Below are 21,229 nucleotides of genomic sequence, written 5' to 3'. Positions count from 1 at the left end.
AGAATCAGATTTATTAGATCTCATGCCAAATCTCCACAAAATCCTGAGGAAATAGGTGTGCTGTCATGCTTTTGTCATAATTGCACTTATGTTCTGGGTCCAACATGGGTCTTCCAAAATAATAACACTGAGGAATTTAAAGTTGGTAACCTTCTCCACATCTAATCCTCTGACATGTTCCTTTGGTTTCCTTCTCCTGAAGACAATAATCAGCTCCCTGGCTTTGCTGACATTAAGTAAGAGGTTGTTGTTATGACACCACTCAGCCAGGTTTTCAATCTTCCTCCTATATTTTGATTCATCACCACCTTTGATTTGGCCTACGACAGTGGTGTGTTCAGCAAACTTGAAAATGGCATTGGAGCTGTGCTTAGCAACACGGTCATCGGTGTAAAGCGAGTAGAGCCATGGGCTGTGCTCACAGCCTTGTGATGCACCTGTGCTGATGAGAATCATGGAGGAGATGCTTTTGCCAACACGAACTGACTGGGGTCTGCCAATGAAGAAATCTAGGACCCAATAGCACAAGGAGCTATTAAGGCCAAGGTTTTGGAGCTTATTGATTAGTTTTGAGGGATGGTGGTACTGAATGCTGAGCCGTAGTTGATAAAGACAATCCTGATCTATCTATTGTTGCTGTCCAGATGTTCCAGGGTTGTGTGAAGAGCCAATGAGATGGCATTTGCTGTGGACCTGTTGCTCCTGTAGGCAAATTGAAGCAGATCCAAGTCACAATACAGGCAGAAATTGATATGTTCCATCACCCACCTCTCAAAAACTTCCATCACTATAGATGTAAGTGGGACTGGGTGATAGTCATAGAGGTAGGTCACCACACTCGTCTGGGGCACCACTGTAATTGAAGCCTGTTTGAAGCAGGTGGGTACCACACACTGCCAATGCAAGACATTGAAAATCTCAGTGAACACTCCAGCCAGTTGATTACGACCATGTCTTCACAGTTTTAAACACTGAATCAGTGCCACATGATCGGCTGATTAAATATTTACATTAACAAGCAGATGTACGGTGTAGCTGACAAAGAGGCCACTGCTTGTAGATTTTTCCACAAAGCTTGGGAACCTCAGATTTCCAAACAGCTTTACAACGAAGTGACTGTGATTTGACTGCTTAAAGTCTGCTAGTCTGGATATGTTTTTTGCTCCACTGGAGATACAACAATGAGGGTAAATGCAGGCAGGCTTTTTCACTAAGGTTGAGTGAGACCAGAAATATTAGTCACAGGTTAATGGTGAAAGGTGAAATATTTAGGGGTAAGCTGAGGGGATCTTCTTCACTCAGAGGGTGGTGCAAGAATGGAATGAGCTGTCCGTGGAAGTAGTGGCTGTGCGCTCAACTGCATTCTTTAAGAGAAGCTTGGATTGGTACTTGGACAGGGAGGGTAGGAGGAATTATACTCCAAGTGAGGTCAATGGTATAAGGTAAAATGACGTTTGGCATGGACTGGATGGGCTGAAGGGCCTGTTTCTGTGCTGTAGCGCTTTGTGATTCTGTTCACCTCTGAGGTATGAAATAGCAAAGTCATTTGAATTTGTTATTGGCCTAATGAAGTCCATGAATTTAGGCATTGGCAAACGCTATAAACAGTGATCATGGAGACCACAATGTATGATAAGATCCCGAGAGTCAAGAGCAATGCAGTGTTTGCTCAAAACAAACACTTGCTGTCATTACCTATAAAGAAGCAGAGCAGGAAAAACAAATCAAACAGTCTGGTGCCGGATGTCCTGATCAAATAGAGGCAAATGGTGGGGAGAGAGCAAGGCTTACGCACACAGACACAAGGAAATCTGCAGATGCTGGAAATTCAAACAACACACACAAAATGCTGGTGGAACGCAGCAGGCCAGGCAGCATCTATAGGGAGAAGCGCTGTCGACATTTTGGGCCGAGGTCTCAGACCGAAACGTCGACAGTGCTTTTCCCTACAGATGCTACCTGGCCTGCTGCGTTCCACCAGCATTTTGTGTGTGTTGTTTACACACAGAGAGGTGTGATTTTCCCATCACTTGCAATACAGTGCCATTGGTGCACCTTTAGGGACTTCCAGCATCAAGGCCACACCCTCTTTCAATTCTCCCATCAGGCAGAGGTACAGGAGCCCAGTTCTATAACAGCTTCTTCCCACTGTCACCAGATTCTTGAACACTTCTGAGAAACAGAAATTCGGGCTACACTTCCTTCTTTCTCTGGACTTGACAAAAATAAACAAACCTAATGATGTGTAAATTACATATAATTTATGTTCTTCTTGTTTCTGCTGCTGCTGCATGATGCTGATTTTCATGGCGTTTATACTCTGAGCATATATGGCCATGACAATAAACTTGACCCTGAACTTGAATCACTGAGCTTGCAAAACAACTGATACAGAACAAAATGTTGCCTCAGCATCCTGTCACCATGAAATTGTTTTAATTCAGTGATTACAGATCATCTGGGGACTTACCAATGACTTGAAGAGTTAGAATCCTGGTCCTCTTGGGGTCTAAATCCACTGTTATTTTGTATTGGCCACTGTCTGCTTTCTCTACAGTGTTCAACACAAAGGATCCATTTGAACTGTCAACTTCAATTCGATTCTTGTACTTCTCAAATATGATAGGGTCCCCTCCACCTACTTCTGTGATGGGAAGTATTATGGTAGGATTTGAAAACTCCCAGTTCAAGATCTCGAATTCCTTGTCGGTTCCAGGGAATCGAACGGAGGAACCTGTAGCAGCCACCATGCTGTGACTCGCCACCTGAGCTAAAAAGCAAGACACTCAGAGTCACGGCTCAGATACACTCACTGACAAACACAAGCAGATGTACAGTGTCAACCCTTCAGTTTGGCAACAAAAAAATGCTCAAAGGGTTCATTTATTATCAAAGTATGAATCCAAATCTGACTGAGATTTGTCTTCTCCATATAGCCACAGAACCAAGAAAGAATATGAAAGTCGTTCTGTGAAAAAAAACATCAAACACCCCCACCCAACACAAAACGAATGGCATACTGATCATCAGCCCCCAAAACCCCTCTCCCTACACAAAGCAGGAAATGTACATCAAACCCCAATCCCCCCTCTCCCTGCACAAAGCAGGAAATGTACATCAAACCCCAATCCCCCCTCTCCCTGCACAAAAAAATAACAGAACACAACTGGCTTGTCATTTCCACCCCCCCCCCCAAAAAACCCCTTTCCTCACACGGAAAGCAATGGATGTGATGCACAAAAAAAAATAAAGCAAGCCCGAAAAAGTCCACAGTCCGTGGAGACAATAGTCCAGTTTATAACACAGAACCATGGTAACATCTTCTGTCATCAACAGAAGACAGAGATACCACACAAGTGCAGAGCTTCACTTCCGTCTGGCTGAGTGTCTTCAAATAAACCTTCTCTTTTACCGGTCAATATGGACTCAGATTAATTAACACTACCTCTGAAAAACATCAGGCACTACCAGAAAATACAAAAATGACTTGTTGTTAGATATTCAACAGGAATCCACCATTAAACAGATGAGGGAGGCAAGGTAAAGAGTGTGTGAAATTAATGGATAAATGGAGTAACTGAGTTCCTCCAACTCAGCTGCTCAGTCAATATCTGTGGGAGGGAGCTGGGCATGCAATAAAGAGAGCCAGTAAAAAGAGGTGGAGGGAAGGGGCAGATGAAGAACTGGCAAGTGATCGGTAGATCCAGGGGCGGAGGCAAGAGTGTAACAGAGGCTGGGAGCTGATTGTTGGACGCTGTAGATGATGAGATCTGACTGAAGCATGGGACAACTAAGGGAGGGGCTGGTGGGCAGATAGGAACAGTGGGGTGAGGAGTGTGCAGGTAATGGGCAGATAGAATGGTGGAGGAGGGGAAAGAGAGAGGGACATGTGGGCTGTGGTGGTTGGTGTAGAGAAAATTGGTAGATCAGAAGGAGAGAAATGGACAGATGAGGAATTTACCTGAAATTAGAGAATTCAATGCTCATGCCATGGGGTTCCAGACTACCCAGGCAGAGGGTGAGGTGCTGGACATCTAGGTTGTGTTTGCCCTCACCTGGCTGTGCAGGTGGCCAAACAGAGATCGGTCAGTGTGGGAATGGGGAGGGAAGTTAAAATGGCTGGCAACTGGGAGCTCACAGTGGATGGAGGGCAGATACTCGTCAAACTGGTCACCAGGACAGTGCTTGGTCTCACTGATGTAGAGGAGGCCTCATCCAGGGCTACGGATGAAATAACAAGGTTGAATGCCATGCACATGCATCTCCACCTCACTCATAACGGCTGCTTAGGGCCCTGATGTTGTAAATGTGCAGACCTGCTCCCGATGGTGGAATGTGGAACTGACAGACCGTCTGAACTGAGGGTTCAGAAAGTTTGACAGATTCATTGAAAAATTGCTGTTTGACCCATTGTGCCTGTGCTCCCTCCCACACACCTACCTCATGACCCTCCATGTTATTAATTTTCATACTTACACAAGTTGTCATACTTTCAACAGATAACTACATTTCAAACAACGTACTTTCACTTTTCTTCTCACTGAACCAGCTCTTGGGCCAGATTGCAGTCACCGTCACTCTCCTCGCCCGGAGCTTAGCCTCGCCTCGCCTCGCCACGCCCGGAGCTTAGCCTCGCCTCGCCTCACCCGGAGACTAGCCTTGCCTCGCCTCACCCCGAGCCTAGCCTTGCCTCGCCTCACCCGGAGACTAGCCATGCCTCGCCTCGCCCGGAGCCTAGCCTTGCCTCGCCTCGTCTCGCCCCGAACCTAGCCTCGCCTCGCCTCGCCCGGACCCTAGCCTAGCCTCGCCTCACCTTGCCCGGAGCCTAGCCTCGCCTCGCCCGGAGCCTAGCCTCACCATGACTCGCCTCGCCCGGAGCCTAGCCTCGCCCGGAGCCTAGCCTCGCCCGGAGCCTCGCCACGCCTCGCCCGGAGCCTCGCCACTCCTCGCCCGGAGCCTAGCCTCACCACGACTCGCCTCGCCCGGAGCCTAGCCTCGCCCGGAGCCTCGCCACTCCTCGCCCGGAGCCTACCCTCACCACGCCTTGCCTCGCCCTGAGCCTAGCCTTGCCTCGCATCGCCCGGAGCCTAGCCTTGCCTCGCCTCGTCTCTCCCGGACCCTAGCCTTGCCTCGCATCGCCCGGAGCCTAGCCTCGCCTCGCCTCGCCCGGAGCCTAGCCTTGCCTCGCCTCGCCCGGAGCCTAGCCTCGCCTCTCCTCACATCGAGCCTAGCCTCGCCTCGCCTCACCCCGAGCCTAGCCTTGCCTCGCCTCACCCCGAGCCTAGCCTTGCCTCGCCACGCCTCTCCCGGACCCTAGCCTAGCCTGGCCTTGCCTCGCCCGGAGCCTATCCTTGCCTCGCCTCGCCTCACCCGGAGCCTAGCCTTGCCTCAACTCGCCTCTCCCGGAGCCTAGCCTTGCCTCGCACGGACCCTAGCCTCGCCTCGCCTCACCTCAGCCGGAGCCTAGCCTCGCCTCGCCCGGAGCTTAGCCTTGCCTCGCCTCGTCCGCAACCTAACCTTGCCTCGCCTCGCCTCGCCCGGAGCCTAACCTTGCCTCGATTCGCCCGGAGACTAGCCTTGCCTCGCCTTGCCCGGAGACTAGCCTTGCCTCGCCTCGTCTCGCCCGGAGCCTAGCCTCGCCTTGCCTCTCCCGGAGCCTAGCCTCGCCTAGCCTTGCCTCGCTTTGCCTCACTTTGCCTCGCCTCGTCTCGCCCGGAACCTAGCCTCGCCACGCCTCGCCCGGAGCCTAGCCTCGCCCGGAGCCTAGCCTCACCACGCCTCGCCTCGCCCGGAGCCTAGCCTCACCACTCCTCGCCTCGCCCGGAGCCTAGCCTCAGCACGCCTCGCCTCGCCCGGAGCCTAGCCTCGCCCGGAGCCTAGCCTCGCCTGGAGCCTAGCCTCGCCTCACCTCAGCCGGAGCCTAGCCTCGCCTCGCCCGGAGCTTAGCCTTGCCCGGAGCCTAGCCACACCACTCCTCGCCTCGCCCGGAGCCTAGCCTCGCCTCGCCCGGAGCTTAGCCTCACCCGGAGCCTTGCCTCACCACGCCTCGCCTCGCCCGGAGCCTAGCCTCGCCCGGAGCCTAGCCTCACCACGCCTCGCCTCGCCCGGTGCTTAGCCTCGCCCGGAGCCTAGACGCGCCCGGAGCCTAGCCTCGCCTCGCCCGGAGCCTCGCCTCGCTCGGAGCCTAGCCTCACCACGCCTCGCCTCGCCCGGAGCCTAGCCTCACCACGCCTCGCCTCGCCCGGAGCCTAGCCTAGACTCGCCTCGCCTCGCCTCTGAGCCTAGCCTAGACTCGCCTCGCCTCACCCGGAGCCTAGCCTAGCCTCGCCTCACCCGGAGTCTAGCCTAGCCTCGCCTCGCCTCGCCCGGAGCCTAGCCTCACCACGACTCGCCTCGCCCGGAGCCTAGCCTCGCCCGGAGCATCGCCACGCCTCGCCCGGAGCCTAGCCTCACCACGCCTCGCCTCGCCCGGAGCCTAGCCTCGCCTCGCCCGGAGCTTAGCCTCGCCCGGAGTCTAGCCTCGCCCGGAGCCTAGCCTCACCACGCCTCGCCTCGCCCGGAGCCTAGCCTCACCTCGCCTTGCCTCGCCCTGAGCCTAGCCTTGCCTCGCCTCGTCTCTCCCGGACCCTAGCCTCGCCTCGCCTCGCCCGGAGCCTAGCCTCGCCTCTCCCGGAGCCTAGCCTCGCCTCTCCTCACCCCGAGCCTAGCCTCGCCTCGCCTCGCCCGGAGCCTATCCTTGCCTCGCCTCGCCTCACCCGGAGCCTAGCCTTGCCTCAACTCGCCTCTCCCGGAGCCTAGCCTTGCCTCGCCTCGTCTCTCCCGGACCCTAGCCTTGCCTCGCATCGCCCGGAGCCTAGCCACACCACTCCTCGCCTCACCCCGAGCCTAGCCTCGCCTCGCCTCTCCTCGCCCGGAGCTTAGCCTCGCCTCGCCTCGCCACGCCTGGAGCCTAGCCTCACCACTCCTCGCCTCGCCCAGAGCCTAGCCTCAGCACGCCTCGCCTCGCCCGGAGCCTAGCCTCGCCCGGAGCCTAGCCTCGCCTGGAGCCTAGCCTCGCCTCACCTCAGCCGGAGCCTAGCCTCGCCTCGCCCGGAGCTTAGCCTTGCCCGGAGCCTAGCCACACCACTCCTCGCCTCGCCCGGAGCCTAGCCTCGCCTCGCCCGGAGCTTAGCCTCACCCGGAGCCTTGCCTCACCACGCCTCGCCTCGCCCGGAACCTAGCCTCGCCCGGAGCCTAGCCTCGCCCGGAGCCTAGCCTCACCACGCCTCGCCTCGCCCGGAGCTTAGCCTCGCCCGGAGCCTAGACGCGCCCGGAGCCTAGCCTCGCCTCGCCCGGAGCCTCGCCTCGCTCGGAGCCTAGCCTCACCACGCCTCGCCTCGCCCGGAGCCTAGCCTCACCACGCCTCGCCTCGCCCGGAGCCTAGCCTAGACTCGCCTCGCCTCGCCCGGAGCCTAGCCTAGCCTCGCCTCACCCGGAGTCTAGCCTAGCCTCGCCTCGCCTCGCCCGGAGCCTAGCCTCACCACGACTCACCTCGCCCGGAGCCTAGCCTCGCCCGGAGCATCGCCACGCCTCGCCCGGAGCCTAGCCTCACCACGCCTCGCCTCGCCCGGAGCCTAGCCTCGCCTCGCCCGGAGCTTAGCCTCGCCCGGAGTCTAGCCTCGCCCGGAGCCTAGCCTCACCACGCCTCGCCTCGCCCGGAGCCTAGCCTCGCCTCGCCCGGAGCTTAGCCTCGCCCGGAGTCTTGCCTCGCCCTGAGCCTAGCCTTGCCTCGCATCGCCCGGAGCCTAGCCTCGCCTCGCCTCGCCCGGAGCCTAGCCTCGCCTCTCCCGGAGCCTAGCCTCGCCTCTCCTCACCCCGAGCCTAGCCTCGCCTCGCCTCACCCCGAGCCTAGCCTTGCCTCGCCTCGCCTCTCCCGGACCCTAGCCTAGCCTGGCCTCGCCTCGCCCGGAGCCTATCCTTGCCTCGCCTCGCCTCACCCGGAGCCTAGCCTTGCCTCAACTCGCCTCTCCCGGAGCCTAGCCTTGCCTCGCACGGACCCTAGCCTCGCCTCGCCTCACCTCAGCCGGAGCCTAGCCTCGCCTCGCCCGGAGCTTAGCCTTGCCTCGCCTCGTCCGCAACCTAACCTTGCCTCGCCTCGCCTCGCCCGGAGCCTAACCTTGCCTCGATTCGCCCGGAGACTAGCCTTGCCTCGCCTTGCCCGGAGACTAGCCTTGCCTTGCCTCGCCTTGCCCGGAGACTAGCCTTGCCTCGCCTCGTCTCGCCCGGAGCCTAGCCTCGCCTTGCCTCTCCCGGAGCCTAGCCTCGCCTAGCCTTGCCTCGCTTTGCCTCACTTTGCCTCGCCTCATCTCGCCCGGAACCTAGCCTCGCCACGCCTCGCCCGGAGCCTAGCCTCGCCCGGAGCCTAGCCTCACCACGCCTCGCCTCGCTCGGAGCCTAGCCTCACCACTCCTCGCCTCGCCCGGAGCCTAGCCTCAGCACGCCTCGCCTCGCCCGGAGCCTAGCCTCGCCTGGAGCCTAGCCTCGCCTCACCTCAGCCGGAGCCTAGCCTCGCCTCACCTCAGCCGGAGCCTAGCCTCGCCTCGCCCGGAGCTTAGCCTTGCCTCGCCTCGTCCGCAACCTAACCTTGCCTCGCCTCGCCTCGCCCGGAGCCTAGCCTTGCCTCGCCTCGTCTCGCCCGGAGCCTAGCCTTGCCTCGACTCGTCTCGCCCGGAGCCTAGCCTTGCCTCGCCTCGCCCGAAGCCTAGCCTTGCCTCACCTCGCCTCTCCCGGAGCCTAGCCTCGCCTCGCCTCGCCCAGAGCATAGCCTCACCACGCCTCGCCTCGCCCGGAGCCTATCCTCGCCCGGAGCCTAGCCACACCACTCCTCGCCTCACCCCGAGCCTAGCCTCACCTCGCCTCTCCTCGCCCGGAGCTTAGCCTCACCTCGCCTCGCCACGCCCGGAGCTTAGCCTTGCCTCGCCTCACCCGGAGACTAGCCATGCCTCGCCTCGCCCGGAGCCTAGCCTTGCCTCGCCTCGTCTCGCCCCGAACCTAGCCTCGCCTCGCCTCGCCCGGACCCTAGCCTAGCCTCGCCTCACCTTGCCCGGAGCCTAGCCTCGCCTCGCCCGGAGCCTAGCCTCACCACGACTCGCCTCGCCCGGAGCCTAGCCTCGCCCGGAGCCTCGCCACGCCTCGCCCGGAGCCTCGCCACTCCTCGCCCGGAGCCTAGCCTCACCACGCCTCGCCTCATCCGGAGCCTAGCCTCACCACGCCTTGCCTCGCCTCACCCGGAGACTAGCCTTGCCTCGCCTCACCCGGAGACTAGCCATGCCTCGCTTCGCCCGGAGCCTAGCCTTGCCTCGCCTCGTCTCGCCCCGAACCTAGCCTCGCCTCGCCTCGCCCGAAGCCTAGCCTCACCACGCCTCGTCTCTCCCGGACCCTAGCCTTGCCTCGCATCGCCCGGAGCCTAGCCTCGCCTCGCATCGCCCGGAGCCTAGCCTCGCCTCGCCTCGCCCGGAGCCTAGCCTTGCCTCGCTTCGTCTCTCCCGGACCCTAGCCTTGCCTCGCATCGCCCGGAGCCTAGCCTCGCCTCGCCTCGCCCGGAGCCTAGCCTTGCCTCGCCTCGCCCGGAGCCTAGCCTTGTCTCGCTTTGCCTCACTTTGCCTCGCCTCGTCTCGCCCGGTACCTAGCCTCGCCTTGCCTCTCCCGGAGCCTAGCCTCGCCTCGCCTCGCCCGGAGCCTAGCCTTGCCTCGCTTTGTCTCACTTTGCCTCGCCTCGTCTCGCCCGGAGCCTAGCCTCACCACTCCTCGCCTCGCCCGGAGCCTAGCCTCAGCACGCCTCGCCTCGCCCGGAGCCTAGCCTAGCCTCGCCTCAACTCGCCCGGAGCCTAGCCTCACCACGCCTCACCTCGCCCGGAGCCTAGCCTCGCCTGGACCCTAGCCTCACCACGCCTCGCCTCGCCCGGAGCCTAGCCTCACTACGCCTTGCCTAGCCTCACCTCGCCTCGCCTCGCTCGGAGCCTAGCCTAGCCTCGCCTCGCCTCGCCCGGAGCATAGCCTCGCCACGCCCGGAGCCTAGCCTAGCCTCGCCTCAACTCGCCCGGAGCCTAGCCTCACCACGCCTCACCACGCCTCACCTCGCCCGGAGCCTAGCCTCGCCCGGAGCCTAGCCTCACCACGCCTCGCCTCGCCTCGCCCGGAGACTAGCCTCACCACGCCTCGCCTCGCCCGGAGCCTAGCCTTGCCTCGCCTCGTCTCTCCCGGACCCTAGCCTTGCCTCGCATCGCCCGGAGCCTAGCCTCGCCTCGCCTCGCCCGGAGCCTAGCCTCGCCTCACCCCGAGCCTAGCCTTGCCTCGCCTCACCCCGAGCCTAGCCTTACCTCGCCTCGCCTCTCCCGGACCCTAGCCTAGCCTGGCCTCGCCTCGCCCGGAGCCTATCCTTGCCTCGCCTCGCCTCACCCGGAGCCTAGCCTTGCCTCAACTCGCCTCTCCCGGAGCCTAGCCTTGCCTCGCACGGACCCTAGCCTCGCCTCGCCTCACCTCAGCCGGAGCCTAGCCTCGCCTCCCGGAGCTTAGCCTTGCCTCGCCTCGTCCGCAACCTAACCTTGCCTCGCCTCGCCTCGCCCGGAGCCTAACCTTGCCTCGATTCGCCCGGAGACTAGCCTTGCCTCGCCTTGCCCGGAGACTAGCCTTGCCTCGCCTCGTCTCGCCCGGAGCCTAGCCTCGCCTTGCCTCTCCCGGAGCCTAGCCTCGCCTAGCCTTGCCTCACTTTGCCTCGCCTCGTCTCGCCCGGAACCTAGCCTCGCCACGCCTCGCCCGGAGCCTAGCCTCGCCCGGAGCCTAGCCTCACCACGCCTCGCCTCGCCCGGAGCCTAGCCTCACCACTCCTCGCCTCGCCCGGAGCCTAGCCTCAGCACGCCTCGCCTCGCCCGGAGCCTAGCCTCGCCTGGAGCCTAGCCTCGCCTCACCTCAGCCGGAGCCTAGCCTCGCCTCACCTCAGCCGGAGCCTAGCCTCGCCTCGCCCGGAGCTTAGCCTTGCCTCGCCTCGTCCGCAACCTAACCTTGCCTCGCCTCGCCTCGCCCGGAAACTAGCCTTGACTCGACTCGTCTCGCCCGGAGCCTAGCCTTGCCTTGCCTCGTCTCGCCCGGAGCCTAGCCTTGCCTCGACTCGTCTCGCCCGGAGCCTAGCCTTGCCTCGCCTCGCCCGAAGCCTAGCCTTGCCTCACCTCGCCTCTCCCGGAGCCTAGCCTCGCCTCGCCTCGCCCAGAGCATAGCCTCACCACGCCTCGCCTCGCCCGGAGCCTATCCTCGCCCGGAGCCTAGCCACACCACTCCTCGCCTCACCCCGAGCCTAGCCTCGCCTCGCCTCTCCTCGCCCGGAGCTTAGCCTCGCCTCGCCTCGCCACGCCCGGAGCTTAGCCTCGCCTCGCCTCACCTCGCCTCGCCTCACCTTGCCCGGAGCCTAGCCTCGCCTCGCCTCTCCCGGAGCCTAGCCTCACCTCGCCTCAGCCGGAGCCTAGCCTTACCTCACCTCTCCCGGAGTCTAGCCTTGCCTCGCCTCACCTCGGCCGGAGTCTAGCCTCTCCTCTCCTTGCCGGAGCCTAGCCTCGCGTCGCCCGGAGCCTAGCCTCACCACGACTCGCCTCGCCCGGAGCCTAGCCTTGCCTTGCCTCACCTCTCCCGGAGCCTAGCCTTGCCTCGCCTCACCTCGGCCGGAGCCTAGCCTCGCCTCACCTTGCCCGGAGCATAGACTTGCCTCGCCTCGCCTCTCCCGGAGCCTAGCCTTGCCTCTCCTCGCCTCGCCCGGAGCTTAGCCTTGCCTTGCCTCGTCTGCAACCTAGCCTTGCCTCGCCTTGCCTCTCCCGGAGCCTAGCCTTGCCTCGCCTCACCCGGAGCCTAGCCTTGCCTCGCCTCATGTTCCTGTCTCTCCCTCGACCAAAGCTCTGCGTTCCTGTCTCTTCCTCGACCAAGTCAAGGCTTCGAGATCTCGTCCAGTCCTAGTCACGTCCAAGAACCTTGTCCTGTCCAAGTTATGACTTTGTGTTTTCGTCTTGTCCATGTGCCTCACCCAGCCTAGGAGTACCTTGCCCATCCCGGTTCTGGGGTTCCCTCGTCCAGTGCTGGGGTTCCCTCGTCCTGTCCAGGGGTCTCATGCTCAGTCCTGTTGCCTCTCCTCATCCTGTAGCCACGTCATGTCCGCGCCTAGTTCTGGGGTCCAAGCCTGAGTCAAAACCCAAATTCTGGGTCCTTGTCCAGTCTCTGGCTTGGAGTCCAAGTCCAGGCTCCTAGTTCCCAGTTCCATGTCCTGGTTCCGCTATCCTAGTCAGGTCCTAGCCCAGACCCGGAATCCTTGTCTCGTACAGGGCCTGTGTCATGTCCAACGTCCTTTCTTCCCCACTTTCCTTGTTTCCTTCTCACACCTAGTCCTGTTTCTGGTAGTTCAGTGTCTGTGTCTTACATTTGGGTCCGCTCCCAACACCACTCTTATGACAGAACGATCCAGCCAGACTTGGACCCAGAGACACAGACACTGTCATTTAACTCTCACAATTGACTTTGTCTACTAGTCCTCACATCTGAAAAGGAACTGTGCATTTAATTTGGAGTGCAGCTCAGAACAGTGGGTTCCTAAAAGCTGTGGATCCCAGTCCAGACCATGCTGATTAAGATTCATTTGGATGTCTGTGGTGTGGATGTGAATCAGGAGGAGTGAATGTTTTATGTAGTTTCAAAGAAAGCATTGTCTATATATTGTAAATATGGAATTGTCTTTTGATGTTTGGCACATAAAATATTGAGCCCATGTTGGGCCAGCAGACCTTTCCACCAAATGTGTCTCCATACGATGTGTGCTGTACCTTGTTTTGTCAATTAAAGAAGCTCCTTTGTACATACCAGTAATTTTCCCAGTGATCTCATTCATGCAACAGCATTTGCTGTCAGAAGTGGGATACCTTCGTGACCCATTGTGTGTCCAGTGATCTTAGCACTCTAGCGGGTGAGTATCTTTTAAAAAATTAGCACTCACACTTGGATCATGGTACACAGGAACATGAGGTATCATGAACACGGAGAGCTGAACTGGTAAAGATAAAAGTAGTGTGTGCGCATGCATGTGTGTTTTATGTGAGTGAGGAAACTTTGTTTATTAATCTGGTGAGACAGGTTGGAAAATCCAGGGAGGGATGACCAAGTCTTCCTGAAAATGATGAAGGAAGGCCTGAGCTCAGTCCACCAGGAAGATTTAGATTCAGGGATAACGGTGGGGTCGACCTGCTCTGTGATAGTTTAGTGGGCCAGTAATATAGGCCAAAGAAAGTGCAACAGAAATCATAAAATGGCCTCAGTGGATGCAGCTGCTGTGATGTCCCAGAGGGTTTATTTTGTTTGCCAGTAGCCAGGGCACAAAGGAAGGAATTGCTGGAATAGACGTGGGAGGGTAAAGATATGTTACAGATGCGGCCTATTGGGACAAGTGTCCAAAAAAGAGGAAAGAATAACAGGTGAATGTCACAGCAGACATGTAAGCTCTCACCCCATAGGTGTCCAGCCTGACCAATCTGACAGGCGGTGAGTTCATAGAGCCAGTAAGGACTGCTCCTAGGTCAGAAAAAGATGTGGCGGCCCCCATTACCAGCACTGGTGACCCACAGATTTACACAACGGCATTGTTCGGAGTCCAGCAATGCAATATGTTAGCGGACACAGGGGCATCGTTATCAATAACTGATCTACCCTTGCCAACAACTGGACAGACCATTTATATTCGGGGTGTAGGAGGAAAAACAGTGAAAGCAGAAAGAAGCCAGTCGCAAGTACTAGAAATCAAGAGAGTGCAGCTTCCAGTATATTTCTGGGTCGTTCAAATAATGAGGCCACTATCCTTGGAATAGACCTCCTAATGGAGGCAGGGAAAAGGGAGAAGTAATATGGACAAGTCAGGGGCAATGAATGTGTACAAACCAATAGATCACACAAGCTGGCTAGCATAGTCGCAGCTGCCCCGATCATCAGAGACTTCAGCAAACTGTTCCCTGTAGTGTGGGGTAGACACAAGCACGGTTGTGGTGGAATGAAGCTAAACACAGTTAAAATAGAGGGGGGCTGTTTAACCCCATGAGCAGTACCCTAGAAAAACTGACACTCTGAATGCTGTTCAGGGTAAAGTGAAGGAACCAAAACACCTGAGTATACTCAGAGAGACTGCGGCCACTACTAACTCATCTATACAGCCAGTAAGAAGCTCAATGGATCATATCCATTAACAAAAGGCTATATCACCCTTAAGACCATGCCGAGATTGCATCCCATAGTGGCGAACCATGTTACAGTCCTGAATAGCCTGGCTCCAGAACAAAGTTTCTCCAGTCCTGGATATCGCACCTGAGTCCCATCACCGATTTTCATTCACCTTGGGTGGGAAGCATGGGCCAGGTTTCCCCAGGGATTCCACAGCAGCCCAGCCATTTCTCATAAAGTCATGGTGCAGACTTTGGAAAAGCTCAATCTAACGCCCACCCGGTCGACAAAATTACAATATGCAGATGATTTACTAATCACTTCGGAAGATGAAGCAGGTAATTTAGGGATGATAGCCAGTGTTTTAGAGATACTGCGAGACAAGTTGGCAGTAACTAAACTAAAAGCTCACCAGAAAGGGGAGAGTATGGAGCCGAATGTTAATAAATGGGCAGACATTACGGCAAAGAAGACAGCAGAGGAACAAGAGGCAACTGAAATTGCAAGTGTGCAGGAAGAAACAATGGAAGCCAGTTTACTAAAATTAAGAGGTGGTGGCAGAAGAGAAGGAGAAATGGCAGAGAATGGAGGGACTAGGTGGGAGCTAGACACATGAGGAGGAAGGAATAGTGGTACCACCATGTATTAGACAGATACTAGTGAAGGTATATCATGGGGTGATGTACCAAGGGAGGTAGAACATGACCACAACCCTCCGGCAGCATCAGTGGTGGCCAGGGATGGGGGAGGATGTTGAGAAATTCTGCCGCCCTTGTATCATTTGTGTCCAGAATAACCCTGGTAAGGGCAAGAAGCTACAGCTGTCAGATCAACCACAGCCAAGGGGACACTGGGAAAATATCCAGAAGGACTTCACGGGGCCCCTGCACAAAAGCAGGGGGGAAGCTACTGCCTAGTAATTATGGATCACTTCACGGTGTGGGTGGATGCTTTCCCAGCGAGGGACTGCACCGCCAGAGCTGCTGCACAGATTCTAGTTCAGGAATTCCTCCCAAGGTGGGGAACTGTAGTTTAGGTGGACTCGGATTAGGGAGCACATTTCACAGGGAAAGTGATAAAGGAATTGTACTGACTATGAGAAATGGACAAAAGTCCAAGTACCCTACCTCCCTCAGAGTTCAGGAGTGGTAGAAAGGATCAACCAAACAATGAAGAACACTATATAAGGCATGCTCCCCAGTCCAGGCAATATTCTTGTGAATCTCCTCTGCATCCTTTCTATGGTTTCCACATCCTTCCTGTAGTGAGGCGACCAGAATTGAGCACAGTACTCCAAGTGGGGTCTGACCAGGGTCCTATATAGCTGCAACATTACCTCTCGGCTCTTAAACTCAATCCCATGGTTGATGAAAGCCAATGCACCATATGCCTTCTTAACCACAGAGTCAACATACGCAGCAGCTTTGAGTGTTCTATGGACTCGGACCCCAAGATTCCTCTGATCCTCCACACTGCCAAGAGTCTTACCATTAATACTTTATTCTGCCATCATATTTTCCCTACCAAAATGAACCTTACCTGGGTTGAACTCCATCTGCCACTTCTCAGCCCAGTTTTGCATCCTATCAATGTCCTGCTGTAACTTCTGACAGCCCTCCACACTATCCAAAACACCTTTGTGTCATCAGAAAACTTACTAACCCATTCCTCTACGTCTTCATCCAGGTCACTTATAAAAATCACGAAGAATAAGGGTCGCAGAACAGATCTCTGAGGCACACCACTGGTGACCAACCTCCATGCAGAATATGACCTGTCTACAACCACTCTTTGCCTTCTGTGGGCAAGAAAGTTCTGAATCCACAAAGCAATTTCCCCTTGGATCCCATGCCTCCTTACTTTCTCAATAAGCCTTGTGTGTGGTACCTTATCAAATGCCTTGCTAAAATCAATATACACTACTTCTACCGTTCTTCTTACATCAATGTGTTTTGTCACAACCTCAAAAAACTCAATCTGGCTCATAAGGCATGGCCTGCACGTGACAAAGCTGTGCTGACTATTCCTAATTATATTATACCTCTCCAAATGTTCATAAATCCTGCCTCTTGGAGGATCAGAAAACTTTTAAGCCTGTTCCCCCATCTCATCATGGCTGATCCAATTTTCCTCTCAACCATAATCTCCTGCCTTCACCCCCTAACTCTTCAAGCCCTGATCAATCAAGAATCTATCAACCTCTGCCTTAAATATATACAAAGACTCGGCCTCCATGTCTGCCTGTGGCAAAGAATTCCACAGATTTACCACTCTCTGGCTAAAGAAATTCCATCTCATCTCCATTCTAAAAGAACACCTCTATTCTGAGGCTGTGTCCTCTGGTCTTAGACTCTCCCATGACAGGAGATATCTTTTCCATATACATTCTATCAAAGCCTTTTACCATTTGATAAGCTTCAATGAGGTCACCCCTCATTCTTCTGAATTATAACCAATATAGGCCCAGAGCCATAAAATGTTCTTCATATGACAAGCTGTTCAATCCTGGAATCATTTTCATGCATTTTCTTTGAACCCTCTCCAGTTTCAGCACATCGCTTCTAAGATAAGAGGCTCAAAACTGCTCACAATACTTTACCAGTGTTTTATAAAATCTCAACATTACGTCCTATCTTTTTATATCCTAGTCCTCTTGAAGTGAACACTAACATCACATTTGCCTCTCTCACCACAGACTCAACCTGCAAATGAACCTTTAGGAAATCCTGCACAAGGACTCACAAGTCCGTTTGCACTTCATTGTTTTGTATTTTCACTCCATTTGGAAAAAGGTGAACCCTTTCATTCTTCTACCAAACTGCTCTACCCGACATTGTATTCCACCTGCCACTTCATTGCCCATTCTCCTAATATATCTAAATCCTTCTTTAGCCTCTCTTCTTATTCAGAACAACCTGCCTCTACAAATAGAGGAGACAATAGATATTGGGCCACTGTCAAATGATGCTGGAGAGGTAGTAATGGAGGATAAGGAAATGTCAGGAAAACAATATAAGCATATTGCGTCAATCTTCATTGTGGAAGACATCCTGGAAGAAACTCAAGAGTGTCAGGGACAGAGGTGGACATAGTTGTTTTTACTACAGAGAAGGTGCTTTGGGAACTGAAAAGTCTGAAGTTCAATAAGTCACTCGGACCAGATGGACTACACCCAAAGGTTCAGAAGGAGATAGCTGAAAACATTGTGGAGACATTAGTAATGACCTTTCAAGAATCACTATATTCTAGAATGGTCCCAGAGGACTTCAAAATTGCAAATGTCACTCACCCTTCAAGAAGGGAGGGAGGAAGAAGAAAATAAATTATAGGCCAATTCGTCTGCCATATGTGGCTGGGAGAACACTGGAGTCAATTATTAATGTTGAGATTTTGGGGTACTGGAGGCACATGATAAAACAGGCCAAAAATAGCAGCATATACACGGGAGAACCAGTGTATGTTGTGAACTTGGATTTTCAGAAGGCCTTTGACAAGATGCCACATATGACGCTGTGAAATGAGTTCATGCTATTACAGGAACAATAACAGCATGGATAAAGAAATGGCTGATTGGCAGGAGGCCAAGATTGGGAATAAAGGAAGTTTTCTGTGATTAGTTGCCAGTAACCAGTGATGTTCCACAGGGGTAGGTGTTGGGACCACTTCTTTTATATTGTATATCAATGCTTTGGATGACAGAATTGATGGCTTTGAGGCCAGGTTTGTGGATAATACCAAAATAGTTGGAGTGGCAGATAGTGTTGAGAAAGTATGGGGGCTATAAAAGAACTTGGACAGATAAGGCAAATGGGCAAAGAATTGGCAAATGGAATATTTGGACTATTTTTTAAAAGGGGAGAAAATTCAAACATCTAAGGGACTTGGGGTCCTATTGCAGGATTCCCTAAAGGTTAACTTACTGGTTGAGTTGGTGGTGAGAAAAGCAAATGCAATATTATCATTCATTTCAAGAGGACTAGAATATAAAAGCACGGATCATATGCTGAGACTTTTTAAGGCAATTGTGAGGCCTCAATTGTAGTACTGTGAGCAGTTTTGGGCCCCTTATTTAAGAAAGGATCTGCTGATATTGGAGAGGGTTCAGAGGAGATTCACAAGAATGTTTGTTGGAATGAACAACTTCTTGTATGAAGAATGACTAACGGCCCTGGGCTGGAATTTAGAAGGATGAGGGGTTATCTGATTGCTGAACGGCCTACTTAGAGTGGATGTGGAGAGGATGTTTCCGATGGCAGGGAAGTCTAGGACTAGAGAACACAGCCTCAGAATTGAGGGACATCCATTTATAATGGAGATGAGGAGAAATTTCTTTAGCAAGACAGTGGTGAATCTGTGGAATTAATCTCCACAGGTGGCTGTAGAGACCTGGTCATTAGGTGTACTTAAGGCAGCAGTTGATAGGTTTTTGATTATTCAGCATGTGAAAGGTTATGGAGAGAGGACAGGAGAATGGGGATGAGAAGAAAATGGATCAGCCATGGTGGAGCAGACTGAATGGGCAGAATACCCTAAATCTGCTTCCACATCTTCTGGTCTTGTGGAGTCTATGTGCTCCTCTCCCCTTACTTGCTTACAGTGTTAGACATTTGTTCAGGTAGCAGCTGTGTGTAAGGCTGAAGATATGTAGTAGATATGGTGGAGTACATGATTCTGATAATTGTGGAGAAGGCATTTGGCAAAATGTAGCAATTGTAGAGGGAACATAACTCTGCTTATGCAGACTGACCTGTATATAAGAAAGCTGGGTAAGTACAGCGTGTTTGGGAGAAATGGACATATTATATACCGAGACTCTTCAGAAAGTACAGAAAACACTACCGATGGGACCTATTAATATCCAGAAAATGGATAGATTTCTGTCAGTGTGTGAAGTGCATGTCTTTATAACAAAGGATTCATTGACTGTTGATAAACCAAAATTTGCTAATTACATGGCAGATGTGGTAAATTGTACAGCACAAGCTAAAATTAGGGCAGAAAAAATTATTTTTAAAGCTGCAGAAATACATCCAGAGAAAAGGGACTTAACTCTAGAATTTATTAATGATGCTTTTCAACGAGGGTTAAATAACATTCAGACCTTAAAGAAGAGATTTTTTTTCTTTTTCCTTTTCTTTTTTCCTCTTTTTTATTGCAGAAGAATGTTGGAAGTTTGTTAGCTAATGGACAAGAGTTTTAATGCTTATAGTACTGTGGGGTTGTAGTGACAAAAAGTATGAAAGAGATGGTGGAGGAAAATTTCAAGAACAAGATCTGGTGAGCTTGAATGATGCTCAGTAGGTGGCAGTACTGCACCTTACGTTGGTCTGCCAACGACCATTTAACATTATTATAAGAAGAAGAGATCAAGTTCATCTCCGGAAGGGAGGCAGTGTCAGTGGTAGAGTGGCGGGGGAGGGGGGGTGTGGTGGGGGGGGCAGTGCACAGATAAAATCTGCAAAGCTCTCCTGCCACCCTGTGGAAGGATAGTGGCTGTGCAAGAGTCTTGCATTTGCTATACTTTGTGAATTGATGCCAGCATTTTGTGTGTGTTTCTTATATGTCTGTTCGTTGCAACATGACTTTCTGTAAACACAAAATGTAGGAGCAGCTCAGTGGGTCAGGCAGCATCTGTGGAGGATAAGGCAGAAAATATTGACTGCTTATCTCCCCTCATAAATGTTGCCTAACTCATTGAGATCCTCCGGCATTTTGTGTGTGTTGCTCCAGATTTCCAGTGTCTGCATTTGTCTGCATCGTCGGTTTCTGTAGGGCTTGTTTATGATACACTTAGTTTTGAACTGAAATAATGTACAATGTCAGAAATTACACTGCTGACTAACTGTTTTACAACAGGTTGTGGTTGTAAGTCGGACACAACAGAGAAGATTGCCCAGTCTAATGCAGTTTCATGGGAGGAGCTGGATGAGGTAAGCAGTCAGTGCACTAGGGGTGCTCAGATCACTGACAAAAAATACCATCTGCTTTGTCAGTTGTATCCAATATCTTGGGAATAATTCAATGAATCAAGTCTTCATTCTTGGCCCCAGTTGGCCAAAGGGATTAATTTAATTCCAGAATGTCCGAGGTTTCAGATGCAGTTCTGGTTTTACAACTTACCTTAATCTATTCTCCATTGAGGTCATGTTGCGATGGTGACGGTTACAGTAATCGTATCCTGCCTTATCCCAAGGGATTCCCATCTTACATATCAAGTTAAAACTACTCCAGAGATTATCTAATTTGGAAATGCATGGTGTCATAAAATCACATTGATACAGCATGAAAACAGGACTTTTGGCCCACCTAATGTGTTGACCATGTACCACCCATTTTTGCTAATCCTATATTCATCCCAGTTTTTTTTTTCTCTTCACACTCTATTAATTTCCTACCCATGGTCACTCCTGTACTCATCAAAAGTAGTTGCAGCTCATCTCCGCCCTAAATCTATTTCCCTGCTATATTTGAAGGGAAAAATTATGAAAATAACCCTAATTAGCTATTTTTAGAGTCAGCAAACAACTTTTAAGAAACATTGAAGAATATTCCATATATTTCCCTCTATTGAATGCTACTTCTACCTCAGGATCATTTCCAAGGACCCCCCACCATCCAGGCCATACTGTCTTCTCAATGCTGCTATCTCAAAGGAGGTTCAAGAGCCTAAGTTCCCACACCACCACCCTTCAACCAACAGGCTCCTGAACCCCTGTGGATAACTTCACTCTTCTCAGCACTAAACTGATGCCACAACCTATGGACCCTCTTTCAAGTGTTACGGATTCAAGCAGCAATAAATATATGAGTGAGGCAGGGGTTTTTATAACAAATAACATGTTTATTAAACACTGAAAACAAACCCCCCAAAAGTAAACAAACCACTCACGTAATCGGATATCAGCTGCTGTGCGGCAGCTTAAACAGTTCTTAAAGCAATGAAGCTTAAACAGTTCTTAAAGCGATGTTGCAAAAACAGTTCTTCAAAGTAGTATTGCAAACGTTCAAAATG

The 21,229-nt window shown here is 53.3% G+C and overlaps 1 protein-coding gene across 1 annotated transcript in view; it reads right to left on the bottom strand.

Annotated features, from left to right (window-relative positions):
- The window catches only part of LOC140717616 (muscle M-line assembly protein unc-89-like), a 173,639-nt gene extending 170,641 nt beyond the window's left edge, over nucleotides 1-2,998 (bottom strand). Inside the window, exon 1 of the mRNA XM_073031196.1 lies at nucleotides 2,471-2,998. Coding sequence (XP_072887297.1) covers nucleotides 2,471-2,750 — 280 coding nt within the window. The 5' untranslated portion in view covers nucleotides 2,751-2,998. The remainder of the gene's footprint in view (nucleotides 1-2,470) is intronic.
- Nucleotides 2,999-21,229: the final 18,231 nt, after the last annotated feature.

This window comes from Hemitrygon akajei, chromosome 2, assembly GCF_048418815.1.
Source record: "Hemitrygon akajei chromosome 2, sHemAka1.3, whole genome shotgun sequence".
Lineage (NCBI taxonomy): Eukaryota > Metazoa > Chordata > Chondrichthyes > Myliobatiformes > Dasyatidae > Hemitrygon > Hemitrygon akajei.
Note: the sequence above shows the minus strand (reverse complement) of the source record. Positions and strands in the feature narration are given on the sequence as shown.